Raw genomic sequence first — 27,966 nt, forward strand, 5'->3', positions numbered from 1 at the left:
TCCTGAAGGAAAAAAATGAAGGACAGTATTTTTCATAATATTTATTCTCGATTCCATCATATTGTACCTGTTTTCTCTGAGTCATGTATGATTCAGACAAATGAAATGTGACAGTATATAATAAATATTGATGAAGCATAAAACAAATGTCTTTTCCATAAATTCTACATACTTATTGCTCAATATTACATATCTAATCAATTGTCCCTAAACAAAGCAATTCAGATTGTCAAGAAAAAGTGCATTAAATTGTTATTTTTAGCAAGCAGCTCCTAAGCATAACAGTTTTACAATACCTTATGTGACGAAAACCCGAATCCAGCCGATCATACCGTGTTGATTTTTTTTCACATGATTAATACAAAATGTATAAATTAACATACATACTTAGCAGAAATAGAAACACAGAAATGTTTCACTGTACACCAACAGTCGGCTGTTTAGTTCAAAATGTCACTTTGCAAAACCTGCCTGAAGCACCTGGGCTGTGTTCAGAATCTCTCCCCATGTAATATATATAATGCACGACATTAACCTTCTGCCACTTTATTTAAATCTGGTTCCCAACCTTTTCGTCTAGTTTTGATCTCTTGTCACATGGTACATGTGTGGTTTTCCTTTGTTTCATTTGATTGAGGGAGTGATTTCAGGACACAGCCAAGCTCTTCTCTAGTTAATGAATCAAAAGTGAAGGAATGATAAAAGTAGTAAAAATGCCACTGGAGATTTGTTGTTTTGTGACCAGCTGCAATCAGCAGGCTAACATTGGGATTGTGCTGGATCTGGAAACAGCCAGTGTCAGTGGGATAGAAATAGATGTTATGCCTCGTCTGGTGTGGCTCCACCTTCACCAGCCCCTGCACCTTCCCCTCCTGCGTCATTAATCATTTCCTGGTATTTACTCTTGAAAAATCCCGCCTGAGAGAAAGAAATATAGAAAATTATCCAAAAACACTGCAATCCTGCATTAGAGCTGCATCATAAACAAATGACAAGAACCAAACCAGATGAGGGAACAACTGCTGAATATTTGAAAATGAAAAGACACTGACTGGGTGCAATTTGCAGTAATGGTGACCCAGTAGCACACCTTATAGTGACTTCATTGTCTCCATGAAGCCGTATAATGAACTGAAACAATGTATATACAGTATTTCACCTTATACAGGCCAGCGGTGAGTAAAGCCAGTAGAGCCAACCCTCCCAAGGATCCTCCGACGATCTCTTTGGTGAAGTCTGGTTCCGGATACACTTCTACCTCTGCCTCAATCTGTGAGGTGAAATGACACCATGAGGATCAAATTCAAGCTCATTTAAGAGCACAAATAAAGAGAACTTTAAGGTGTAATCACCTTGCGAATGGGAGGGTTGTTATTAGACCCTGTTGAAAAGAAGATGAACTGGTTCCTGTCGTACTCCAGACTGGCCGTGCTGGTCAAGAGGAATTTGGCAGACTTAAGTCCAATCTGTTTGAGAAATACAGGGGTTTAGGATGAGCATTTTGACTTGATCTGCAGTGATGTTCAGTTTTATTAATTGTTATTTCTGAATATAATATAAATATGTAATATTTGGGACCAGTTGTAATCGAAATACTTACAAATTCAGCACCTAAAATGTGAATAAAATGTAAACTCATAACTTCACTTGTTAAGTATTACACATGCACATCAATTACCTGCTCTATCCATCCTGAGCTAAGGTTGGCAGAGATTTTGTACTTCCTACTCTCCAGTCTTCCCATGAACCTAGTGCACTTGAACACTCTGCACTTGGCTATGGAGCAGTCCTGTGAGCGATTAAGAGAAGGCAGAAAGCAGAGAAAGCTGTAATGCAGTGCAATGTACATTTCTAAATATACATGCCAGACTGTAGATGGTAGAGGCGTACTTACCACTACTTTATTTTTCTGTATCTGAGCAACAAAATCTTTGACACTAGCTTGTTCATCCATGTCTCTTTGGCAGTCTGGAATCTGAAATAGAGCCGATTCATGTCAGTTTAACAGGTCCTTACATTTAACCACGTCCATCCATCTGCCCGTCCATGAGGCTGCAGTTGCACAAAAAGACATATTTTTGGGATCATTACCTGCAAACTGTCTGAATCCACCCAGATGTCTTTATCACCGAGCTTTACCGGCACCTTGATCACAACAGTGAAATTCAGCGCTCTGATATCATTTGTAACCTAAAAGAAAGGGTGAAAAGAAATGGTTGGTACTTAAGACTCTAAACAAGCCTAGACAGAATCAAGGTAATGAACATTAACATCATGTTTGATACTATCATATCATAAGATATTTTACCACAAGTGATTGTTGGACTGGTTTCTGCAAATCATTCTTTCCATAAGTGAAATTGTTGTAGCTGAGGGAACTAAACAGATTAAACACACACATATTAAACATCTTTTTTAATATTACTTAATACGGTGTCAACTTAAAATGATTACTTTTTTAAAATGAATTCCTTTTGTCTCACACAGAACAACACAAACCTTTCAACTGTGACGAAAATGCTGTACTTCACATCAATCTCTCTCATTTTGTAAAGCTCATTTGAACTGGTGTGTTCCTGATTGCCACTAAAAGAGAGAAGTGAAATTAACTGACTAGTGAATACCTACAGGCTTGGTGCATAGTGTTGTGCTTATTCACAGGCAGCTGAACAATACCTGGTGGCATTTGCAGTGACAAAAATCCTCCTCTGAAGTTGATTGTTGGTTTCGATCCCATAGGACACGATGAAGGAAGCCTAACGTGAAAGAGTTGAGAGAGATCAGGTTGCCTCCGCAGTTTGATCGACTGTCTCTGCAGCAATGAGAAGAGATGCTGCTGTACAAAAAAACACAAACCTTAGTGTTGCTCTTGAAAATAGGCTTGTCTATGGTGCAGTCTGTCCTTCCTCGTGATAATCCATCCTCACTGTCCAATGAGTTGCACTCAATTCTTCCCTATATGAAACACAAAACCAAACATCAACCACAATTGCTGCATGACCTAAGAGAGGAGCCGACCAGAGATGAACTGAAACAGACATCCTCATGCCTTACTTGCAGACTTGTGAACTTCCTGTAAGAGAGCCCAGCTGGGTATGTGAGGATAACGCGGCTGTTGTAGGAGTTTTCACCACTGTTCTCCACTGTTACAGTGACATTCAACAGTTCATCAATGCCCACTTTAACCTCTGAGGATCTGGCAGATTATGAAAAAAGAGAAAAGTGACGGGAGAGGAAAACAAGTCTAAGAGACTACAGGCGTGCTAGCAACTCTCTGAGGCCCTACGTGGGCACAGCAATTTGGCTAAATGCTAACATGCTCTCAATGACAATGCTAACATACTGATAGTAAGTAGGTATAACATTTCCCATGTTTTCTATCTTAGTTTAGTGTGTTAGCATGCAAACGTTTGCCAATTAGCACAAAACACAAAGTACAGCTGAGGCTCACGGGAGTGTCATTAGTTTTGAATGTATTTGATCATCAACCAAAGAACTGCTGCATGAAAAGTTAAGGGATCACTAATATGATAATAAATCATCCTGAGAGAGACATGAATATGTGCGCCAAATGTCATGGCCCAGCTGTTGAAGCTTTTTAAGTTAAAGCAAATTAGAAACTCTAGGTTGCGATAAAGAGAAAGACAAAGGATCTATGAGGTCTAGGATTCATGTTCTATCTTGTTGAGATATTTAAGCCTGAACTGACCGACTGACTGATAAACGACATCCCTGCTATTTTCTTTCTCTACCGTGCCTGCAACCCCAAAACTGAAACGTCTGAACTCTTTGTACTTGCAGAAATGAACAAAGTAAACATGTGTTCACACACTCAGGTTAGGTGTCACTTTTGTATCTCACCTTGTGAAGTTGAAATCCACTTTCAGGTTATCAACACACTTGTTGTCATTGCCGCAGTTGATCTCAAACCCTAACTGTGGAAGAGAGCGTGAACATATTTATTCAGAAAGTGTTACAGCAAAGACATTGCAGTTTAAGTTTGTCCATCTGTTCTCACAAATAAATTTACAATATTGATTCCTGCACATTTCATAGCGCTGTAGAACTCGCCAAAGTAGCTAATATAAAGTGGTCAATTGTGATGCAACTTGGAAATGAATTCCCAAAAAGTAGTAGTCAAAGTGAAGCTGTGTTCTTTATCTATACCCCGTCTTCGCCACCTTACTTACTTCAAAAACCCGTGACAACTAGGTTTTGTTCCGTTAATATTCTGAAGACCACGTGTAAGAACTGTTAGCAAGTATTAAACTGACCAATAGACAAGGGTGTCTTTAAAGGTCACTTACAGGATGAATGGTTGTGGTTTGAGCCTGCTGGGAGAGACTTGGTTTGAGATCTGTATTAGAGGGCAGACCATCAAAGGTGAACTTGAGCTCATTGGAAAGTACATTGAGAGCATCTTCTGGACAAGCCTGCAAGAAGAGGGCACAATTATGAAATACTCTTTGTCAAAGATGTGAAGGTTGCACTGGATTCAGTGACTTATTGCAGGACTCTTTAAAATAGCATGGGCTTAAAAAAATAGGATTTTTGGGGTTTTCCAGTCTGAACCTCTTTGGGTTGTGGTAAGTTTCCCTGATGTTATTGTTAAAGATGTTAAACAACTCACATCAATAAGGAAGTTCTCGGTGAGGCATTTTTCGTCATTTAAGACAAGAATAATCGATCCAGTCTTCTCTTGTTGGTTCTCAGTGATGTAAGCTCTGTTGTTTGGGGCCTTGCGAGTGGCATCCAGTGTTAGAGTATAATTAATCCTTGCTTGAGCTGGAATAAATTAGAGTTTAATCTACATGTTGCTCATGTACACACATACAAGGATTTAAACAGATGGACAGTGGCTCTTTGGTTAGGAAAAAGTGAGGACAATGAGTCACCTGTGGCTACTGTAGACTCTCTGGTCATTGTAAAGCAGATTGCAGCAGAGTTCTTCAATGGTTGTTTGCAGTCGTTGCTTGACTGCTGAGTAGGGATTTGGTTTGGGTTGAATGAAACCGTAGCAACTACCATTACTATAGGTTTTGATCTAGAAATAGACAGAGCAGGAAAATACATGAGGAAAAAAGACTTTGGCTTTGTGATGAATAATCTAACAGAATACCAAACTGATAACAGTTGTATCTTCATGCCATTACTGACAAACAGTTTTGTCCTTAATTAGTACAAAGAGACTCAATGACTAAACATTTCTTTGCTCTACACACACACTGCAAAGTGGAAGTTTAGTTACTCCTGAAAGCGTAACAGTAGAATGATGAAAACACACCATAATAATGAATGAGAGGAGTATCTTGTACTAACCTGAGTAAGACAACTTTGCCCTTTGAACCCACCGCTAAGTCAGGCAGTCCGTCCCCACTCTGGTCAGAAGACCACCGACTGATCGACATACCGAAGAACTTCAGTCCTGACTGGACTTCAGAGGCAGCAATTCTCTATGTAAATGGAAGCATTTTAGTTCATCGAATTTAAAATTGTATAGATTTTAAGTACCTTGGCAAACATAAGGCCTGTCATACTGGATGTGTTAAATCTTTGCTGGCTCTTTGAGTTCGCTCACCTGCGAGTAGGTATCATTGATTCCCCTTCTTCTTTCGCCGAGGAATATGTAGATGCTGCCTTGACCATTGTTCTCCAGAGGTGCTCCAACTGCCAAATCACTGAGAGCATCTTCATTAAGATCAGGCAGTACAGCAAGAGACGAGCCAAACCTTCCTTTGTCAGACGCCGCCCCTCTCAGTATCACCGGAGAATCTAAGCGACACTCAACATTCTGGTGAAAATATAAGGATGAGAGTCAGTGATTGCATGAGCGTTAAAAAAAATACAAATAGATTCATTTAATGGCACTAGATTAAACTGGTATTTACCGAACCCCTTAACATGCAAACGTAAACTCTTCCCTCTCTATCAGAGTCCTTGTACATAGGGGCAGATATGAGGATTAGGTCAGTGAAGCCGTCGCGATCCATATCCATGGCACAAACCTCTGCACCGAAATATTCACCAGTCTGAAACTGATGTAGGAAGCAACAAATGATCACAAAACAATTCAAATAAAGGAAGAAAACAACATTTTTTATTCAAGAGAAAACATTTTTCGTCTTCTACACATGGATCGTCTATCTATCTTATGGGTAAACACGCACCTGCCACGGAGAGGGGTCAATCAATTGCTGGTTTTGGTCTCTGTCAACTGCCATCACAATCCCTACGTGTTTATACCTCGGAGCTCCAACAACTGTCAGTGGGCTGTTTCGCCGGGTTATAGCAACTGCCATGGAGTAACCTACAATTTGAGAGTCAAAGCCATCATGATTTCGCCAATGTAGACAAATTGTGGCCTTTATATTTTTCATTATCATTAGCGCTGCTGGGAAAAAAGTTGAAAATTACATATTTCAGCAAATAGTCATACTAAAAAAAAAGATAAAATAATACAAAAAACTTCTTTGAGTCTCAGGCTATCCAATATTTCTTGAAGGAGCCTTCCAGTTCATAATATTCTTTTCTTGTCAGTGTGTGGCCTGCATGTTTGAGACCTAATTTTCCCCAAGATTCAAGTCCTGGGATTGCAAATCCTTGCTGAGATCTTACTGGCTTTTGTAAAACTCTTAATCTTAACCAATATGCTCAGTGGTGGGTGTAGTGTTCTTCTTAACTTTGGTGATTTTTATTTATTTAACATAAATTAAATAAATGAGAGAGAAGATGGATTATTCTTTTACAAAAATGCAGTCCTTTTTAGTGTTTTATGTGTGACATAAAATACATGTAAGCTGAAAAAAAACACTTGACTGATATGAAAGATGCTTGCATATAAACTACTACTTCAAATTACTGACTCTTTATTCCTCATTTGCCTTCTTCATGTCCCTTTTACAAACTCACATTTGATCTATGTATGTCCAAAAGACAAGTGGGAGGATTACAGTAGATCAGTGCAAATACAACTCTGTCATGGTTTGCCTTAAGGACTCTTTGTGTTTGGACTTTTTAAATTAGTTTGGTCATTGCCATTTCCTGTTTTATTTTGAAATAGCTTTTTCTTCCCGGTCATTGTTCTTTTCTTTTGTTCTTTTTTTTTTTCTGTTTTTTTGTTCCTGGCTGGTGTATTTTGGATTCTTGGTTTTTTGTAAGTTTCTGTTTTTCCTTCACTTAATAAATGACAGATTTCACTTACTCTTGGATGGTCTGCATTTGGGTCCATTATAACTTTAAAACCTGACACAAATCACGTGTATATGTTTTCTAGTGTATTATTATATTATTCATACCCAGATAACTGTCAGGCTCTATAAACGCAGGCTCAAAAGGCGCCTGGCCTCTGACTGGGTATTGCAGGAAGCCTCCTCTCCACTGGTTGGCACCAACAACAGCCATCTGAATTGCCTGCAGCATAGACAGACATTTTAAGAAAATGTTTCCCATAAATCACCAAAATAATAAGCTAAATGCATTATAGATTCAAAATATGTTTTCTGTTAAATTGTGCAGCTGTCTGTTTGCTCTGTAGCTACAAAGGCTGGCATATAGAGACATGAGTGAGTGGGTGTCTGTGTGTCTCAGACTATATTGTCCAGTGAATTGCTGGTGTATATTGTTTTTTAGTTACCCCAGGCACAAAAGCAACACTGAATCCACCCTGAGCCATTTCCATTTTCAGTGTCTCTCCACTGGATTGAGATCCTGTAACAGCAAAAGAAATGAGCACTTATCATTTCTTGTTTGTTATAACAGTATTTTCATATATTCCAATTCAATAACATATTCCAACTGAATAAATGAAACTGGACTCTAATGCATGTATAGTATTTTCAACTGAAAATGTCAATATGATCATCTGTACCTTCAATAGAGAAGATTTTGTCCTGCAAATTCTGCCTTATCTTTTGAAGTGCTTCAAAGTTCTCCACTTGAAACACATGGTCGTTCGAGGGAGAAGATGCAATGGTAATCAGTTCATTTTTTGCACTGACATCAAAAAATGCACTTCCCACCTAGAAATGTTGAGAAAAAATATTTAAGTTCTTATACTGTGCAACAGAGTTGATTTGTTTACTTGTTAATATACAGTTGATAAGATAAAGGTTTTAGCCACATAAAAAGGCCATTCATTAAATTATATAATTTAATAATGAATATATATAATTAAAATATCATTTGTATTAATTACTCGCAAATTGACTGACAGGTCTTAAATAGACAAGCTAAACTTGACAGAAACTAAATCCAAGATAATGCCTCTCAAATTAATTTTTTTTTTTTACAAAGGTTTGTGAACTGGGCTGGTTATATAAGAAAGTATAATACAAATTGACAGGATCGGAGAAATTAGATTTTGGACATTGGGCCTTTAAAGTAGTCAAATAGCATCATGTGACAGTATTCACCGTATATCTTGGTTACACGTATAAAACACAAAAAAGGCCTTTTTATGAAAATACATTCTGCACGTTTGACTTAACTGAACAACTTACCCCAATTGCAAATCGAACAATCTTTTTCTGCTCAGCGGAACGAGCTGCATTTGGCAACTGAGTCCGGTCATGAGACGCTCCATCAGTAATGACTATCAAGATCCTCTTCACGTTTGGTCTGGAACCTCTTCTTTGTGTGAAAATATTTTCCCTAAACAAGAAAGATATCTTTTTAAGACACTTTTTTACTGTGTTCTTTGTCATGTTATAAGACTATATCTCTAGAGACATCAACATTTGTGAACAATTTTGACACCTTGCAGTTTCTTTGTTTCAAAATATGTGCATTATCTCAGTAATGCAAGTTTATTGGCTTAATGTTCCACATTTAGTTCTGCCAGTTGTCCAGGAATGTAAATAAAACAATTTTAATGTCTAGCCCTGTTCCCATCCACTGCACAGGAGACAGTACACAACACCACAAACTATAGCTTTTGACATCCCAAGTAGGAGTTGCCTTAGTCAGAAATTTCCAAAGTCTACACAGTTCTTAGTGCTTTCAAACTTGTTGTTTTTTCAGGACTAGAAAAGTATATAGTACATCTGTTACAATTCAATTCAAACCACCATTACATTATCTGACTTTAGTATCATGTCAGCACCTACACCACATATCTGATGGCCTTGGCTGTGTAAGTTGCTCCCATTTGTTGATATATTCCCTTAATGTTAGACTCCCATTGTCCAGATGTGAAAAAATTATCAAAGTAATAGTGGATATGGGGTGACGAAGAGAACTGGGCAACAGCAAACTGAAAAAAGAGGAGAAAAATTGTGGAAACATAAATATTGGAAACCGTTACAAATTGTGGAATTATATTTACAAATGGAATTGCATTTTCTTCAACACTGCACCACAAATGAGTGTAGTTTAAGTGACAGTGGGAACACAGTACTTTACCTGTCTACCTTTTCCCATTAGTGTGCGGACCAGATCTATCACGAAGTCCTTCATTCTTCTAAAATCTGGATCAGATACGCTGCCTGAACCATCCAAGAGAAATGCAATATCTGCTTCGGCTCGGCAATCTGTCAAAGACAGACAATAGAATTATCAGTTAAGCGTTCATTTGAACATTTTTCCACATAATATATCACATGAAATATACAGTATGTATGCAGCAAGCAGATTCTGTGGATACTTAACACCTACAGAAAGTTCCCTTTTAACATACCTTTGAATTCTTTCATTATACCTGCATTATCTAGGTGACTACATCAGTCATAACCTTTTCATTTTGTGTAAGTTCACAAAAATCATTATGCAGCACAGGGACACCAGGAACCATGCAGGTGGCAAAAGCCAATCAGGTGAGTGGGCCAAACTAATAAGTAGGCTCATGGCCAGCAGGTGTGGAGACCGCGAGCTGCCTCCACAAACACTAATGATGCTGTGTATCTCTCTCAATGTGGCTGATAGTGTTTTGTACACTTGTGGGTCTGGTAAGCCAAATATTTTTCATCGTTAACTATGTTTTATGTTTATTTTTGTGTTTTTATTGATGGATACTGTAGGCGTGCAAACACCCCGAGGTACTGTATCTTTTAATCACTGATATAGAATATATATCGAAAAGAGATGGATGACCTAGTGCTGAGGTTTGCAATGTATTAATTCAGCTTTGCAAACTTTAGTATTAGGTATTTTATTTCTTATTCCCTTTTTTATCATGGTTCATTGTAGAACTGACTTCACATAGTTTCATTTCTAGTAGTTTCTAATGCTGCTGCTGCTGCTGCTGCTGCTGCTGCTGCTGCTGCTGCTGCTGCTGCTGGTGGCCTCCAGTTCACGTTTGATGGCGATATGGTTTGCGGTCAAACATTTTATTAGTGTGTTTTTTCATTTCAAGTTAGTTTTGGTTTGTGTTACATTTCTCTCAGGTAGAATAATTCCTCTGCTCAGTGAGTGGGTAGTTGGTTTTCCGTCTGTGGTACAACTGCTCTTTATTCCTTGTTTTAGAATTTAGTAAATGTTATGGCAGATAACCCACACTGACTGTTGTGGCCTTAATACACCTATGTTAATATTATATATTGTGTTTTTAATTACTGTAAATGTTATTTTGAAATGTTTTTTTATATATATATATATTTTAGATTTTTTTTTGTTTGTTTTGTTTGTTTTTTTACATTACATATTTGATGAGAGGCAAAGGAGGTGAGTGGGTTGGGTTTCACAATGAATAACAATCCAGAGGAAGGAATTAAAAGGAGGAACATATTTGGTATTTGTTTGTTCCATTTAATCCAGACATGCTTCTAGAGGTGTTCTGAAAGTACAAGCCAAAGATGATCAACAATGACATGCTTCAGCCCAGGACAACATGTGGTAAGAGACTTTATTTCTACAAGGTTTTATGTCAAAGTTGTCTTTATTTATTTTTTGTTTAAAATTCATTCAATTTTATTCACTATTGTTTCAGTTTATAGATAATACACTGATTTAATGTGTGCTAATTATTGGTATTTCTTTCCACAGACTATATATATTACAGAAATTGTTTTTTTATTCTAATTGTGAGGTCCAACAGCTTGTGGGGTCTGACAGCTTTGTAGGAACCAAAATGCTGGACCCCACAAGTTTAAATGGATATGAATGCTCTGGCTAAGGGACTGCTTTTAGGGTTAGAGCTAGGGTTGGGTCAGGGTAAGGCATGCAGTGGTGACAGTCAAGGTTACTGAAGGGGCTAGGGAATGCATTGTCAATGACGATCCTGTGTGTGTGTGTGTGTGTGTGTGTGTGTGTGTGTGTGTGTGTGTGTTGACATGAAAATATTGAGATATATTATTATGAATATTTTTCTCCCCTACCTTTTTTATCATGGGTATTTTTTTCACAAACTCTGCATATGGCATTTACCTTCAAGAGAAGACGGAATAGGAGGTCCAAAACTATTTGAAGGGTCTATCGCAAAGCACACACCATTGTACATAGTGATACTCCTGCAGTCCTTTGGGATGGTTGGGCCACATGCCTGAAAAGAGATAACACAGTTACATTAACAGGCAATACGTTGATTTGTTTTCCTGTCACCTTAAACAACACTTTCAAGCTGCAAGAAGTTTAAAAGGTTTAAGGGGAATTTTGACTGATTGCTGCCTTGATATTAACAATGTAGTGGAAATCTCTGTAGTTTACAAACTCACCACAGTGTTTTGATTGGCGGGATCACTCGTCATTGTCAAACCAAGGGACATGTTGACTGCAAACGCTGGCACTGAATTGTAAACAGTTATGTTGAGGGGTGGGGGGGGGTGGGGGGGGGGGAACTAATATACTATTCAAGTAACATGCTTGGTGGAAAAACACCTTCACCATGTAAGTTTCAAGACTTTCTGTTGAAATGTTTAGAAATCAATAGTTACCTACCTGGAATGGGCAATTTTTGGCATGATTCGTCTGTAGTGGTGCACCTGTATATTTCACCCCTTTCATTTAGTGAATTCTGTTGAAGGGGAGCGCTGACGAGCAAGCTGAGGAAGTGAAAACCAGACAAATGTGCGTGGTGAGCACAGTGTAGCTAAATAAAGCCTATATCTTCTGTATTATGAAATGTTATCTGTTCATGTCCTCAGTGCTCTGACACATGTGTCTGACTTACTCTGACTGTCTTTGCACCACCTGGTAGCCAAAACCTGCGGCTCCGTTACTCCAGGACTTCCAAGCCACGGGTTCGATGTTGAAACAAGGTGCAGTTTTTAACACTGAGAAATGAAAAGATCAGAATCTGATTTAAAACCACTATGAACAGACTGTTAATGTGATTATAACATACATTGCCTCCCTAATAAAGCCACTAGGGAGCACCATGGTCAAAAAAAAGGTCAAATTCTAAACATAGCTCGAAAAAATTATTCATTTAAAAAATATATTCAGAATTACATTCTTGAGCCAGTTATTTTCCTTCCTGTAAACTTGTGATTCTTATTCTATGTGATATTTCTTCTTCCTTAATATTTCTTTAAAAGCAGAAAAGACTGTTTTTATACTAAAATACTGTGTACTACCTCACACGGACACATGTAGGACTTCCTGATAGATATGGGATTTTCTGACATTGAGTGTTTTCATTGCACAAGTAAAGCCTTCCTTTTTTTCCTTATTTGGCCAGATACAATACAAACTCTAACTGCCTGACAAAATCTGAATATTTTCTTATGGTCAACAACTTAATAAGAGATTGTGTGAATAGACTGAAATTCAGACTGACACTGGTCAAGTATGTCTGACAGATATTGATCAATTTTGGCATCATTTACTCGGGTTCTGCGTTTTCTTGTCACTCCACCCTTAGTTAGGTTTCTGTAGCCATTGTTGTATCAGAAAAACAGTAAAAAGTTGCTCTTGATTGTACAAGTCAAATACATACTGAGCTAGTTTAAAACACACGGCAGCAGAAATGGTAAATTATTCATACCCTCTGAGTGGGACAGATGTGCTGTGTTGGTTGTGATATTTGTCATGGTGTCACAAGTTTAGTAGGCTCAGCAAGATTACTTTTAAGAGATGAGTAATTGCTGCTGTAGCTTCTTTATGGTCAATTTGCATTCAAACATAATGTAGGATGTCTGCATCTAAAGATTGTGGCCTGTTAAGCGGGTGAAATGTCAGTCCACCCCCACCCCACCCCCCACCCACAGGATGTACATAATGAATAGGTTGATAATTGGTTCTCATAATGTCTTGTGATTATTTGCCAGTCTTGCTAGTGTCATTTAATTGTTATAAAGTGACTTCATTATTGATGGCATATATTAATTATAACTGAGTTTTACTGTTATATTTGATGGAATTTCTGCAACAGGTGCCTTTTCTCACAATACTTGCAATTCAATTGTATTCAATATTAAGGGCTTTTTTTTTTTTTTTTTTACATTACGTTTTCTACATTTGTAGTCATTAATCTTCTAGTCGTGTTGCTTTTTATAAAATAACAATTTATGATATTTGGTATGCATAACTCACAGCTGAAGACGGTGTAAATTAAATATGTCTTTAAATAAAATTGCTGGCAACAAATATTTTTAAAGAGACAATGAAAGACAAAATCAGGAGGTTCAAACGTGTCTTACCCGTCAAGAATATTGTAGCAGTAATTATGAAGTCCATTGTATTCTTCCCATGAAAAAGTGTGATGCAGTCTCTGAGCTCTGAATGTATTTGGAAACTATGACAGGTATTTCTTCTACTGTCAGAGAGGTTAATGTCGCAAGCAAACTGCAGAAATCATGAGGTTTGATAGCTAGTTAGAGGAACTCACATGTAGGAGGGGTTACAATATTGACAAACCTTCTATTTAGTGTGGGGACACTATATGCTGTCACTTGATTGCACAAAGCATGGTCATTGTTTAATTCTGTTTCAGTCCTTCAAGATCTTATTTTTCAAAGACCCGTATGTCTACGACTATTGAGCAGAAGGAACTCATTTACAAGTTAGTTTCAGAGCAAGCAGCATTATGATATACCCAGAATGATGTGATGGACGCACAACATATGTTGTTTAAGGTTAGGGATAGGGCTTCCGTAGTTCTGTCGAGGCTTTCGTCATACGGAAGTGGGCGTCGTTCCTTGGGTTGGAGAAAGAATACTTTCGTCCTGGACCCATGCGGAAACGACGGACCCCGAACAGGAGACACAGACCCAATAGGCACCGATTTCACAGCTGATAACGTTGATTTACAAGTTGCCTAAACAAAACTTTATTTTTTTTCCAATTAAGTTAGTAGCCTTCTCTCCTTGTGCCTGGCCGTGATGCATATCATCCGTCCTCTTTGCCAAGACAGTTGGTAAAATACTTCCAGGATTTCCAGTATTCGCTCCTGCTAACTGAAATAGCATTGCTAATCCTCTCATAATTTCATCCTAAAAGTCACTTGCTCCCACGTTGATGGATGACAAGTGCGTCTCATTTAGGATCAGCTCTGTTGCATCTAGCATAATACACTGACCAAGCCGGTGGCCCTTCCTGACGCAGCCTGGGTTCGAGGGAGCCAAGGATCCCAGCAGCCAACCTGCTCCACTGCTCTAATAAAGATTAAATGTATATATAGCTATATACAACAGGAAGGAAATTTAGTTGTTGACTGTATGAAGGGAATTACCTTTACACATTGAATGCGAGACCAGTCAGGGAGAGAGGAAGTGACATTTTATATCAATAGATCTGAATCTATTATTTGTTTCTCCTTACCATAGTGAGATTAGGCATAAACCAAACAACTGTTCAAACAAGCCATGCAATACTTCTAAATATAAAAAGTTTCATTTCTCCTTTTGCTTGACTTCCTCTGTATTGTCCTATCCCAGCTGTTAGAATACTTGAGCACTAACACTATGAGTTGGTGGAATAGCGATGGGTTTACTATCTGACGGCTTTATGTCTGTTTTTTTTAATAAGTTTGAAATAGATAAATCATAATAGATGTTCTATGGATGTACCTGCTGTGAATGTGAAACCATCAAGTTTTTGGACTATGACTTAAATAATGGTGCAGTGGAAGGATGAATGGAGGATGGAAATTTAGTTGACTGGGTACAGATTTTGTAGATTTGCAGTAGTGAAAACCCCCACATAATTCAGAATTACTTAGATCTTGACTTCATCAAAAAAAAAGGGAATAACATTTGAACCCTGTCTGCTGGGTAGATAAATAATAATAAATAAATAAATTAAGAGACCCTGCTTTTTTGTGTCTTTGTCACAACTCTGCATGTTGAAATATTCAGCCCACAATTTGTACACGAAGTAAACCTCTTCCAGTTCTGTTGTCTGCACAACTCTCTGACCATCTCCACGGTGCACATGCAATGTGTCACATCATAGCATTTTCGATAACTGTGGCTTGTGGTTTCATGTAACCTATCTACATGAGAACACTATGAGGTATAAAGTGTTGTGCAAATTAACCATGTGCATGTGCAACCTTTGCCAGGCTCCCTGCTTGACCCTATCCTGATGATCGAGAAAGGTCAAGAAAAGGTCAAGGATCAGTGCACTGTGTTGCTGTGTCTGGATTGGATTTCTAAGGGCAGGTTAGCAATGTTGTCACATGCTCTCCAAGTCTCTACGTGAGTGTGTGAGTGTGCGTGTGTGCGTGTGTGCGTGTTATTAGTACATAACTGCATGTACCCCAGTTATCTTCCTCCACATACCCTTTCAAATGACCCCTGGGTGCCAAGATGCTCTTCTCAGTTGAGACAGCACATTTTAAACTAACTGCATTTGTATAATGTATGAAAAATGTATTTATCCATTACAACATACACTTTATAAAATTGCCTTAAACTAGGATGTACCGGTTGCAGCAATGTGCTCGGACAATGTATAATTTTGTTTAAGGAAGATGTAAGAAACTTTATTCTTTATTGAATATTTCCAAATAATATCCTCTACACCTCTGCCCACCTATTTATGCTATACTTTCATACAACATTTCTACGTGTATATCCCTATATTTCCCACCGTACAGTAACTGTCCCTCTCTCTGTTGCTTTCTCTGCCATTCACTGATACTCTTTGCCCTTTCACTGGTTCCTCACTACCATGTTACTCCAGCCACAGTCTCTCTGAATGTCACGAGCCATCTCTGGTTGCGTCCTGATCTTTTTATAGCTGGGCAGCTGAAATGTGAGGGGTCACAATGGGAGGATAAATACAAGGGCCAGTGGGCTGGAGGGGGTGTCGCAGACGAAAGCCGGATCTTCTCCCTCCCTCTCTCTTCTCTCAGCTCTCCTCCTAAACTCAAAGGTAAAAGAACAGACCATTACAACTATGAGATAAATGCATTGCTTTAATTGGCTTTTTGTGCTACATGTTGAAGATCTTGTACTTATGAGGCATGAGGCGCATAACTTTTCACACATGCTAGAGATGTAAGGTTCCACCTACTCCTATGCTTTTTTAAATTTGTGGTTACTGTGACAGCCAGAGCCACATTTAACCCACAGACAGATGCACTCGCGCCTAACCCTGATACACTAAAACAAACCGAGTTTTCAATGATACTTTCACTATTCAATAATGAGTTGCTTCACTTGCACTGTAGTCCACATTTGGCTTTAACACTTTCTCCCTCAGTATTTTATATTTTCACATGTAGTCTTGGTACACAACACACTAAGTGACCTGACTGCTTTGCTTTACTATGTAACAATTTATGTGATGCAAAGTTTCCACTGCTTTGTTGTCGGTCTTGACTCATCAGTCTGACTGCTCTCTTTTCTATAAATGTATATTTCTATATTTGTCATATCGGTGTAGCTACTAACCTTCCTGTTGACTACATGACTTCTGACGAGTGAAGGGTGTGAAGCTGCACATTCTCCTTTACGTAATGTCTTCTTGCTAAGCCATAATGCTTCCATTGCTTTGCAGTAGCACACTGTGTATATTTAGTCCAGCCTATTGATAGTGGAGGCACAGACAGGGGAGAGAGAGGGTGGGGGTGTGTAGAGGAGGTGGGTGATAGAGGAGGAATGAGGAGGGAAAGGACATTGAAGGGGGACAGAAAGGTCAGGGATAAGAGGTTAGAAAATGGAATAGGTCATCCACATGCTTGTCATGATTTTTCAAGGGTGGTCAGAAATGTGGAGGATGGGGCAGAGGAGGGTGGAGGGCTCTTTGACACTGGATACTTTGTACTGCTGCACATTGTGCCTGGGGAATAGTGTGCAACCCCAGCACATAAAGAGCGTTATGTTACTGCAGCAGTTATAGATGCAACAACTGCAGCTACATAGTCACCAGCTGGTTTGAGAGGACAGACAGGAAAATGTTAACCATATAGTCTGGTTCTTGCTTCACCACATCCGTACTAGTTACCCCCACCTTTGCAGTTTCTCATTGTCTCGAGAACCACAACCATTGCAGTTTGAATTTTGTTGAACTTTTGCCCTCCATGCATATTCCCACATAGTCAGGTGTTTCCTTCATCATCATCTCATTCTTGGTCTTTTTTCTCCTCCTATCCAGAGTCAGGATGCCTCACGCATACCCCTTCCTCACTCCTGAGCAGAAGAAGGAGCTCAGCGATATTGCTCACAGGATTGTCGCTCCCGGCAAGGGAATCCTCGCCGCAGACGAGTCCACCGGTAAACAATTTCAACAAAGCCTTCATCTTACAAGGAAGCTCTGTTATGTCTATTAATCAGATAACAGAGCTGACATGACTAGGCCTACATGTGAAGAGGAAGTTATTCAAACTGAGCAAAATAATCAGGAACACAATTAGGTTGTGGCTGCCCGGTTTAAATATAAATCTCTAAAAAACGAAACTGAAAATGGTCTGCGAACACCCTAGTGCACTTCACAACCCAGTTTTCATCTTTCTCTTCAACCTCCAGGCAGCGTGGCCAAGCGCTTCCAGAGCATCAATGCTGAGAACACTGAGGAGAACAGGAGGCTGTACCGCCAGCTCCTCTTCACCGCAGATGACCGTGTTGCCCCTTGCATTGGTGGCGTAATCCTCTTCCACGAGACCATGTACCAGAAGACCGACGGTGGCAAGACCTTCCCCCAGCATCTCAAAGATAGAAAAATGGTGGTGGGCATCAAGGTCGACAAAGGTGTTGTCCCCCTGGCCGGAACCAACGGCGAGACAACCACCCAGGGTGAGCGAAGAACACATTTAGACACAAAAGGAAAAATACATCAATATCTTGTAGTGTCTCTGTCTAACTTATCCCGTGTGTCCTCTCCCTCTTTCGCAGGTCTCGATGGACTGTATGAGCGTTGCGCCCAGTACAAGAAGGACGGTGCTGACTTTGCCAAGTGGCGCTGTGTGCTGAAGATCACCCCCACCACTCCCTCAAGACTGGCCATCATTGAGAACGCCAATGTCCTGGCTCGCTATGCCAGCATCTGCCAGATGGTAAGACGCAACAGATAGGTGGTTTTCCTCTTAATTTTACACTCTTCATAGCATGGGTTTTTGGGTGGATATTATACAAATATTAAAAACCTTCTGCACTGTTGAAAGAGTAACTCCAATTCCATTTTGGCCTCTTTTTTATCAATTAAGAAATCATACTATAATACTTACATGTAAGTCTCTGTTGTTGCTTTTAAAAATAACAAAGCAATTTAATAAAGCCCCTTAAAATCTGGACCCAGCTGTGAGAGGACCAACTTGCCTTTCTCAGCTGTCGGTATTTGTTAACATAGTAGTTCTGACTTTTGTCCCTGCCTCCTTCAGCACGGCATCGTCCCCATCGTTGAGCCTGAGATTCTCCCCGATGGTGACCACGACCTGAAGCGCTGCCAGTACGTTACTGAGAAGGTCCTGGCTGCTGTCTACAAGGCTTTGTCTGACCACCATGTCTACCTGGAGGGCACCCTGCTCAAGCCCAACATGGTTACCGCTGGACACTCTTGCTCACACAAGTACACTAACCAGGAGATTGCCATGGCAACTGTGACTGCCCTGCGCCGCACCGTGCCCCCTGCAGTCCCTGGTAAGCTGGACGTACAAAATATTCTCATGTTGATATGCATACATCTGCAGACTTTGCAAACCCAAAATAAAAAAAAAAAATGTTATAAAAGGATTGAATTTTTTATTGTATAAACATTGTTTCAACAAATGTCTCAAGAGGTGTGTTGCTAACCTCTCATCATCTTTCCGTACAGGCATTACTTTCCTGTCTGGTGGCCAGAGTGAGGAGGAAGCCTCTATCAACCTGAACGCCATGAACATGTGCCCTCTGCACAGGCCCTGGGCCCTGACCTTCTCCTATGGCCGTGCCCTGCAGGCCTCTGCCCTCAAAGCATGGGGTGGCAAGAAGGAGAATGGAAAGGCTTGCCAGGAGGAGTTCATCAAGAGAGCTCTGGTATGTGTGAATATAAATACAAATGTTCATATAGAAACATAATATATGAAAGTACGTCATTATAAAGTAAGTTACACATATGCTGCAGTCGATTTTTTTAAGAGAACTTCAGTACTGTAATGTGCATTCAATAACTTTGTCCTTTTTCCCTCTTACAGGCTAACAGCCAGGCCTGCGTTGGCAAATATGTGCATAGTGGAAGCAGCGCTGCCGGTGGAGAGTCACTGTTCGTGGCCAACCACGCTTATTAAGCATGGACACTCACCTGCTCCCCTTCCACCATCTTCCCACCATTATTACATCACCACAAAAAAAAAAACATGTCCTCTTAGACACTGCCTATGAAACGGTCTCTCTGCTATTGACAATAACACTTTCAACATCTTAACACAACATCTTGGTAGAAAGGAAAGTTTGAAAAAACTTTTCTTTAGGTTGTTGCTGTAGCCAGGAGATTCTGGAAAAAAGTTCTGCCTCCATTCCCTTACCTTTTATTTTTAAACACCTTTTTTCAGGTGAAGATTACCACACTGTTTTTACACAACCATATGCTATTCTTTCCTTGGTCTAATTCCACCAAGTGCAGTATAAAACTGTTATCATGGAATAAAGCATTTACCCTAACATTTGGCTTTACTTCATTCTTACTGAGCTTTTGCTTTACTATCTTTTTGAGTAAAAAAAGGGAAGAAAAGCCTTACCTCTCCTCTTTCAGGAATTATATTAGATTTTGAGTAAATGCACATCATTATTGTTGGGAAGCTGAAGCAACATGTAGCCTAATATCAAATATCATTACACACACGCGCGCACACACACACACACACACACACACACACACACACACACACACACACACACACACACACACACACTTTATTTACTTTATAAGAAAACTACAATTATCTGAAATGTATGGTTGTACGTTTCCTATTAGGGTGTCTTCCATTTGCATATAAAATACATGGTTGTAAATGATTCCCAACTTAAAAATGATTGTTCCCATTATAGCATAGTAAGATGTTTTTTTTTTACAAACAAAGGTAAATTCTTGTTTTAAAAACAGATATTTTAAAAGAATTGGTTAAGATTGCAATAACTGTCAACTAATACATCCAAACTGATGAGTGGATTCACATGACATTTTATTTGTCATGTGACTCATGTGGACTTCCCATCCATTGTTTAGTGCATTCACGATGATCTCACAGGTGAACTCTTGTTTTATTTACTTATAGAAAGGCTAGAACTGGCAAATCTGGAAAATGCCGGATGGGTCACCAGTTGATCACAAGGCCACCAGCAATATGGGAATAAAATATTCTTGGAAAATGTGTGTTTGATTAGGGGTCACACGGTGCTAAATAGGCCGCCCAGTGGTATTGACCTACTTCCAGGCAGGTGAAGGACGACTTCACCTCCCCCCGGGCCCCTTCAAGTGGTTGCGTCCATCCACGTAATGTCAGAGATCAGGAGGGAGAATATCAAAGGACAAACAGAAGCTAAGCTAACGGATAAAATATAAATGAGCTGGATAAAGGTCCCAAAAAGAAAAGGTGGAGCAGAGCAGAGCACGTCAAAAAAGCAGAAAAAAACTCGAGGCTGATGCAGCACAATGTTTTAAGTTAACAAATGTTTTCAAAAATAAGTTAAAGTTAGCAATGCCGGTGTCAGCGTTATCGTTAGCTGCAATAATATTAACCGTCCACCGGAGCCAGATGAAGAGGAAGAAAGACTCTGTACTCAGGCTGATGGAGACAAGGGCCCGGGGCAAGAGGAGGAGGCCGCTGACGAGGACGAGCGACATGATAGACTCGCAGGTATCTTCATGTAGTGCCAGTGTTAACAGAGTATGTGGAGAAAATACCGGAGCTAGCGCTAGCAGAGCTAACAGAGCTAGTCCACACGCGACTTCGATTTGTGCTTTAGCCTCCAAACACTAAAAATACAATTATGAAGACAGCGTTTCAGTGCTAAACTGGCACCAAACGTGCATGACTAGGAAAAAAAACACTCAAAACTTTATTCAGTATGTGTAGCTTTACTTTTAAAGAATCCTTTAAAAAGAGGAAGGAACTACATTCACTGTGTTTTGTTTATAGCAATATTCAACCACAGACAGATTCTGCAAGATGACCTTTACATCGATTTACACACAACAAACATGGATTCTGTCTGTCCATTATTCTGCAACAACCACTGAGCTGCCTTCATATCTGTTGCTTTGCCTATATGTTATAAATAGCCTGAAATTGTGATACGTTGGGGATAAAATAATTTAGTTTCCAGTCTGACCCTGCTTGTGGTGCTTTTGGTTGCTTGTTCTTAATTTTGACTATCTGCTTTTTAGCGTGGATCCTCATATGATCATGATTTACAGAGGTGGAAAGGTGTGTTACAACCCGGCTCACAGGGGAAAGGGACGCAACACAAAACCCAGTTGTTAACAGGTATAAGGTTGTTTATTGTAACTTAAATTTGTAAAGATAATGGTTAAAACAGAATATAACAAAAGGAGGACTCTCTAGGAGCTAATCAGTGTTATCATTTAACTAATTCAAAGTGAAAGGAAAACCAAGGCTGGCTACCAAAGCTAACTAAAAACCAAAAACACAACAGAAACAGCATCCCTGCACCGTAACAGGGTGTTAAGTCAATTTCTTTACCAAAAGAAATGTTACTCTACGCATTACATCAGTAATGTTATATTTTTTCTCCACATTATTTATATGTGTATTTATTAATAAAAAAAAATTACTTGTCAGTAATACCAATACCAATTCAGACATTTAAATTTTCTTTAGTTAGTTTTTAGTTCTTTAGTAAGTAAGTTCTGAGTCAAAGAGTAATTTATTTCAACCCATTGTAACTGATAGTGATAAAAGACACCTTGTTTCATTATTAGTTTTCATATTAATATATTTTTTAATTATTCATTTTAATTTTAATATTAAGGCACTGTGGTGCAACTCATAACATGGACGGCTTTATAGCCTACCATTGTCTGCATTCAGTTTGAAAAGTTGTTCAGCAAAACTGTGCTATAGAGCTAAAATGTGTTGCAGGAACACTAAGATGACAACATGTGTAAGCTCAATTGCAAAGGTTGGTGCCATGGAGGCCGTAGTTGGAGCTGCCGTTGAATTGGCAGAGTTTGCACGACACACAAAGTTGTTTTCAGGATTTTGGCCTCTGGAGGTGAATGTCACAAAGTTAACGCTGGACCCTGCCACTTGGTCTAGAATCCAAGTCTGGAACTGAGACACTCGGGCGAAGACCTCAGGGAAATCAGCCAATGCACAAGGTACTCCAAAACTGGTAATGCCAGCCTGGATCCACACTGAACCTTGTTTGCATTGCAAAGGTCCACCGGAGTCCCCCTAAAAAAGGCAAAACACAACAGTTAATTGACACTCTTAGTAACATGTACAGAATAAGACTGGAGTAGCCTAGCCTCACACATTCTCACTGACAGTAAAATTTGAATAGTAAAAATAGTTTCATCCTGTGATGCTCCATAGTTACATCTCAGTGCTGAAGTTGCTGATGAAGGATATAATGAGTATAACGTTATATGTGGGTATACAGGAGAGTAAGATGCTTTTGGTTTTCTTTTAAAACCTTCAAAGAAGTGAAGTCTGCATGTGTTGAATACTATACACTATGATTAGTGGTTTAGAGGAGTGTATTGTAGGGATATCAAGTAACATAATAAGTAGTCTGTCCTCCTACATCAGGTATTGCAACAATGACTAATTATTTTTACCTGACATGTTCCTCTGTTCTCTTGCCCGGCACAAATCATGTTGTCAGTGATGTTTGCCTCGTCTACTGGGCGATAATTGCAGCTGCACTGCTTGTTTCCAATAACAGGAACCTGAACCTCCTTAAGTCTCTCAACGGCTACCAAGGGCTCTGCAGGAGTGAGAGTATGAAATCAGTCTAGTTTCAGTAACCCCAAAATATTGTTTATCAATGGATTTGTATCATACAAAGACAGGTGTGGATGGAGAATTACTTTAATTTATACCTAATTTAAAAAAAAAAAAAAAATCTTAAAAATTGCAACTACTTAAAAAAGACATTTAATAATAGCTCAAACTAGGACTGAAACAGAAGTTAAATTTTAAATGACAAAAATACCCTGACAGAAATGTTGTCTGAATGCTTCGTCTGCCCCCAACTATACAACCTGAAAGTAAACTCACCATCTTTTCCGACTCTTCCCCAGCCAGTGGCCCAGCAGGGGGTGGAGTTGTAGAACTGGCTGGAGTTACTTGCAAGGCAGACAGGTCTGATGTAGTCGGTGAAAGTGACAGGGCTGCTGAGCTTCATTAGGGCAATGTCATTGTTGAATAACGTGTTGTTGTAGTCAGGATGGACGATGATTTCAGACACAGTGCGCTTCACCTCATTAACATTAGGGCCATTTTGATTCACTCTTCCAAAGTAGAGTACCCATCTATTAGCTGCGTTCCTGGATTTAAAGCAAAGACTCATTAAATTGGTCAGTACAGGCAGAAAAGAATGAATGAAAGGTCCCCAAAATGTCAATTTAACATTTTTCTCTGGTGCTTCTCAGTCTGTAGTTACATAGAACTGGATAAAATCATTTCTATGTACAGTAATGGTGATAATAATGGATAGATGTTGCTCTTTATTTTAATTAAACAGCTTGCTTACTGTCTACGTCTGGTTTGCTTCAGAGGGTTGTGAGGATTTGAGACAGAAGTAATAGTTTAGTACATGATCTTTAAACACCATCTGTGATGAGTAACTTTAAAATGCAGAAGTGCAGCATAATGTTAAGGCTGATAAGGTATTGTTTATATATTGGAGGGGGATCGGAATGCAGTGTGGCTTGGTCTTTTAAGGCTAAAAAAAGGAGGATCCTGTTTTTTGTGGCAATCACACCCGTTCAAGTGACTAACAGGCTGCATCAATTCTCAAGTATCAGAATTAGACTTCTGGTATATGAGTAAATTTCTGTTCCTCAATTATGTAAAAGCGGACGTCTACGAAAAAAAAAAAAAAAGGGAAAGGAAGATGTTCCTTATTTGTTCAGGCAGTTCAATCAATCACCCTCACAACACAGTCCAGTATACACCCAGCCTTTTGTCAGAACAAGTGAAAATTGACAAGCAGCAGAAGTGTGATTTAATAGAATTCACTGCTCGGGCCAGCGACAGCCGTGGCTGGAGGCATTATGTTTTTGGTCGTCCGTTTGTTCGTATGTTAGTCTGTCCCAATCTTATGAAGAGGACACCTCTGGATCACCTTCAGGGAATTTCTTTAAATTTGGTTCAAACGTCCACTTGGACTCGTTAGCTAGCCGATGGGGTCAAATTGAGCAAGCGAAGGGTTCAAGGGACTGTTAAAATAGAAGATGTTCAATTTCTTTTCAAAACCTCCCTCTTGACTGTCAGATAGCTGAATACTATATTTAATATTTGAAATTAAGGCCTTGAGTCGGGCTCATTAATAACTCAGTCTAATCAGCACTGCTTTCTTAGACAGCGTTGTCCAGGGTGGCGCACCACAAAAGAAGTGATAATGGTGCGAGGGGTTAAGCAGACTATGCCTTTGAGTACACATGTTTTGAACCTTTGAAGGCTCTGATGTTTCCATGAAACAAGAACTGAAGTGAGACTTTGCTTCTGAGGGTTTGGGGATTTTAGTTGAATGAGTATTAGTTTGTCTTACAATGGGATGCAGTGGGCTGCTGTGAGTACCCATTGGTCACTGATGAGGGTCCCTCCACACGAGTGAGCAGACAAATAGTGCATGCTGACCTGCCAGGGCCAGGACCCAGCTGTGGCATTCTCACCACCCACTATCCTTGTGTTCAGAGGTGCCACTCCACAGTCTGACAGAGAATACACAATTGTGTGTCAGTACATACAGTTAAGTCAGGCTGATTCATTTGTGAAGCTAAACAGGTTTCTCCTTTGTAGCTGTTTTGATTCATGGTTGCTGAAAACAGTTCATGACCTGAGCATGTACATCATCAAAAGCATTCACATGGCTGTATGGAATATATGTGACTGCACTTACCCTGAGCCTTTGACCCTGTAGGAGAGAGAGATGAAACAGTTACATAAATCTATATTCTCCAATGTGTGTTAAAGTGTTAGACCAGACACATCTTCCCATGGATAGGAGTATTGATTGAGTGTAGTAGATATGTGTAATTACAGCCACAGTGTGGCACTAGAGTTACAGCTGCTTCCTCTTTTTGAATGTTGGATGAGCTGTACTTACAGTACTATGAGTATTTTGTTCATATTTTTAATTTGTTACATTTACATGTGGTCGTTATAGATCTATGAAATTATACAAATTTCCTGCATTGTAGAATATGTATCTTCCTTGAGGGAAGTGGAGACTGAAAACAGTTACCTGCAAACTGTAACTTGTTTATTTTTAACTGATTTAAATTGTCACAATACAGTTTTTTTATTGAAAGATTAATTTCAGTCATATTTGTCTGCCATTTAGGCGTTTTATATGGTTAATTGTATCTTTTGTATCATCTTTTCTTTTCCCTTATATGTATCTGTCTTCTTAATGTTCCAAACAAAACAAAATCAAATGGTCATTGTCGGTAATTTCCACAGGTGCTTATTTACAGCTGCAGTGCAGTTACAGTATATTGTACCATCATAGGTGGATATTTTGCAGATTTCAGGAAATGCTGGTGACATGCAAGTAAATGTTACAGTGCCCTCTGCCACAGGCGATGAATGTTAATAACACCTTTAGTTATGAGGAAACAAGCAACAGGTTATCATCTCATAGCCATAATAATTTCCCTTTATGTGACTGCTTGTTTTTGTACCTCTTTGTATTGATTTGTATCTCTTCCTTGTATTGATTTGTATCTCTTCCTTGTATTGATTTGTATCTCTTCCTTGTACTGATTTGTATCTCTTCCTTGTATTGATTTGTATCTCTTCCTTGTACTGATTTGTATTCACTGTTGAAGACAGTTAGCTAATATACAATTTCAAGGTTACTTGTGGATTGTTTCCAATATTTCAGTTCACACATGAGTTTTCAAATGTAATAAATCAATTAATCCCAAGATTGTGTCTTATTTTCTCTAAGTTAACTAATGAATGAAAGGTCCCCAAAATGGCAATTTAACAGTTTTCTCTGGTGCTTCTCAGTCTATAGATACATAGAACAGGATAAAATCATTACTATGTACAGTAATGGTGATAGTAATGGATATATGTTGCTCTTTTTTTTTTTTTTTTTTTTTTTTTAAATAGTGTAACCTCAAACCATATTCCTGCAATTTATAATTTCAGTCTGTGACCACTTTCCTTAGTTGATTCTAGTGGATTTTTAGGTTTTAGCTGTGTCATTATGCAGTGAGGTCATCAGTAAAATGAATCTACATGTGCTACTACTACATGAGGGTGTTAATTACTTTGTTGTGAATCATAAAAAAGGGAAGTCATTATACCAAGTCAGCGTCCCAAACAACAGCTTGACGCAGTTGTACAATACTTTGCATAATGTACAACACAACAGCTTTGTAAGCTTGTATTCACATCATATTTAGAGGGTTTTTTAAAAGTTTCTACTGAGTGTAAAAGAAAAGGAAAATCATTAGACAGGCATTTTAACAAAATACAGTTAAGTACAACACCATTAACTATAGCCTCAAAATTAATGTTGAATGAAAACCTCTCTAACACTTTACAAAAACTAAACATTAGCTTTTTTTTTAAAAAAAAAAGGGAATTTTATGGTTTGAAATAGATTGTAAAGGTGCAATAAATTGCTAACTCAGTGTAAAAGCTCACCTTGCCCAGTGAGGACAGTCCATGTCAAGAGTATCAGTGCAGTCCTGGCTGTCATTCTGTGTTGTCATTAATATTTTGTTTCCAGTAAGCACAGTCTCTCCGATGTAGGGTTGCTCTTTGTCACTCTACAAACACTCTATTTATAATCAAGCCACCACACCCTACTCAAACCTGTTTCAGTAGTTCGGAGTAATGGGTACCTATAGTAAGAATTGGTCAGTACCTCTGGTATACATTCATCAGCTCTGTTCAATTGCACCTACTTTGTGTCCAAGAAAGTAGGAAATCTTTTCCTCATACCAACATCCAGCATGCCTTTTTGTTGAGTTTATTACTGTATGACTCCACAACATACTTAATGTTTGATCAAAAAGAAACAACTTTTAAAAAAGTGGAATGAACAGAGTTTGTATGTGGCTTTTTTCTGTTTTAAACTATTAAACTAACTTACTAGCCATAATATTAAACAATTTAACTGCAAATAGTTCAAGTTGCCAGTCTGTGTACTGTTTAGTATGCTGTCATACAAGTCAGCCAGGTTGTGTGTAATGGTATTTCATTAACAGTATTATGTTAATTTATTTTGTCCTGGTTGAGACAGTGAACAGCTGTTTTGGTTTTGGTTTCTTTTACAGACTTCAGGCAGGATTTGACTTAATTTTGGACAGAGCCAGGCTAGCTGTTTCCACCTTCATTGCAAGTGCCTTATTGTTCACAAGTCATGCAGAAACACAAAAACTAAAATATCTCACTATTCATAGGAAAGTGCAATGAATGTCAAGTTTTGGTTTTGTATACAATAAATGTTTAAGTTTTGCCATGGT

General features: G+C 38.9%; 3 protein-coding genes across 4 annotated transcripts; 1 reads left to right on the top strand and 2 right to left on the bottom strand.

The window, feature by feature from the left end:
• Positions 1-26: 26 nt before the first annotated feature.
• LOC130162063 (integrin alpha-M-like) lies at positions 27-13,728 on the bottom strand. The gene is made up of 30 exons (XM_056365521.1): positions 13,572-13,728; positions 12,101-12,203; positions 11,869-11,972; positions 11,646-11,716; positions 11,359-11,473; positions 9,400-9,527; positions 9,105-9,250; positions 8,499-8,649; positions 7,868-8,018; positions 7,634-7,707; positions 7,296-7,410; positions 6,168-6,307; positions 5,889-6,035; positions 5,579-5,791; positions 5,320-5,453; positions 4,896-5,044; positions 4,631-4,785; positions 4,308-4,433; positions 3,862-3,935; positions 3,055-3,196; positions 2,857-2,955; positions 2,677-2,756; positions 2,500-2,586; positions 2,309-2,378; positions 2,092-2,190; positions 1,895-1,975; positions 1,679-1,789; positions 1,353-1,466; positions 1,160-1,270; positions 27-918 (listed from the first exon to the last, which is right to left on the bottom strand). The coding sequence occupies exons 1-30, from the start codon at positions 13,606-13,608 to the stop codon at positions 820-822; spliced, it is 3,426 nt and encodes a 1,141-aa protein (XP_056221496.1). The 5' UTR covers positions 13,609-13,728; the 3' UTR covers positions 27-819.
• Positions 13,729-16,096: 2,368 nt separating this feature from the next.
• Positions 16,097-19,952, top strand: aldoab (aldolase a, fructose-bisphosphate, b). The gene is made up of 7 exons (XM_056365524.1): positions 16,097-16,248; positions 17,473-17,591; positions 17,844-18,110; positions 18,210-18,370; positions 18,695-18,953; positions 19,129-19,328; positions 19,487-19,952. Exons 2-7 carry the CDS (start codon positions 17,480-17,482, stop codon positions 19,577-19,579), a joined length of 1,092 nt encoding a protein of 363 aa, XP_056221499.1. The 5' UTR covers positions 16,097-16,248; positions 17,473-17,479; the 3' UTR covers positions 19,580-19,952.
• Positions 19,715-27,368, bottom strand: zgc:123217 (uncharacterized protein LOC641414 homolog). 2 transcript variants are annotated; one of them, XM_056365525.1, is made up of 6 exons: positions 27,143-27,368; positions 25,383-25,397; positions 25,032-25,194; positions 23,537-23,805; positions 23,095-23,243; positions 19,715-22,708 (listed from the first exon to the last, which is right to left on the bottom strand). In XM_056365525.1, exons 1-6 carry the CDS (start codon positions 27,195-27,197, stop codon positions 22,370-22,372), a joined length of 990 nt encoding a protein of 329 aa, XP_056221500.1. In that variant the 5' UTR covers positions 27,198-27,368; the 3' UTR covers positions 19,715-22,369. The 2 variants fall into 2 exon arrangements, with proteins under 2 accessions (XP_056221500.1, XP_056221501.1); XM_056365526.1 differs by lacking the exon at positions 25,032-25,194.
• Between the last annotated feature and the right edge of the window lie 598 nt (positions 27,369-27,966).

This window comes from Seriola aureovittata, chromosome 21 (genome assembly GCF_021018895.1).
Source record: "Seriola aureovittata isolate HTS-2021-v1 ecotype China chromosome 21, ASM2101889v1, whole genome shotgun sequence".
Taxonomy (NCBI): domain Eukaryota; kingdom Metazoa; phylum Chordata; class Actinopteri; order Carangiformes; family Carangidae; genus Seriola; species Seriola aureovittata.

Excerpts from the sequence above, each read along its gene's own strand:
- LOC130162063 (XM_056365521.1), bottom strand. The coding sequence starts at position 13,608 with ATGGACTTCATAATTACTGCTACAATATTCTTGACGG. Across the intron at positions 9,528-11,358 it reads TATTCCGTCTTCTCTTGAAG|ATTGCCGAGCCGAAGCAGAT; the intron begins GTAAATGCCATA and ends TGTCTTTGACAG. Across the intron at positions 1,467-1,678 it reads GCTCAGGATGGATAGAGCAG|ATTGGACTTAAGTCTGCCAA; the intron begins GTAATTGATGTG and ends TTTCTCAAACAG.
- aldoab (XM_056365524.1), top strand. The coding sequence starts at position 17,480 with ATGCCTCACGCATACCCCTTCCTCACTCCTGAGCAGAAGAAGGAGCTC. Across the intron at positions 18,954-19,128 it reads CGTGCCCCCTGCAGTCCCTG|GCATTACTTTCCTGTCTGGT; the intron begins GTAAGCTGGACG and ends CTTTCCGTACAG. Across the intron at positions 19,329-19,486 it reads AGTTCATCAAGAGAGCTCTG|GCTAACAGCCAGGCCTGCGT; the intron begins GTATGTGTGAAT and ends TCCCTCTTACAG.
- zgc:123217 (XM_056365525.1), bottom strand. The coding sequence starts at position 27,197 with ATGACAGCCAGGACTGCACTGATACTCTTGACATGGACTGTCCTCACT. Across the intron at positions 23,244-23,536 it reads GGGAAGAGTCGGAAAAGATG|AGCCCTTGGTAGCCGTTGAG; the intron begins GTGAGTTTACTT and ends TCACTCCTGCAG. Across the intron at positions 22,709-23,094 it reads AGAACAGAGGAACATGTCAG|GGGGACTCCGGTGGACCTTT; the intron begins GTAAAAATAATT and ends TGCCTTTTTTAG.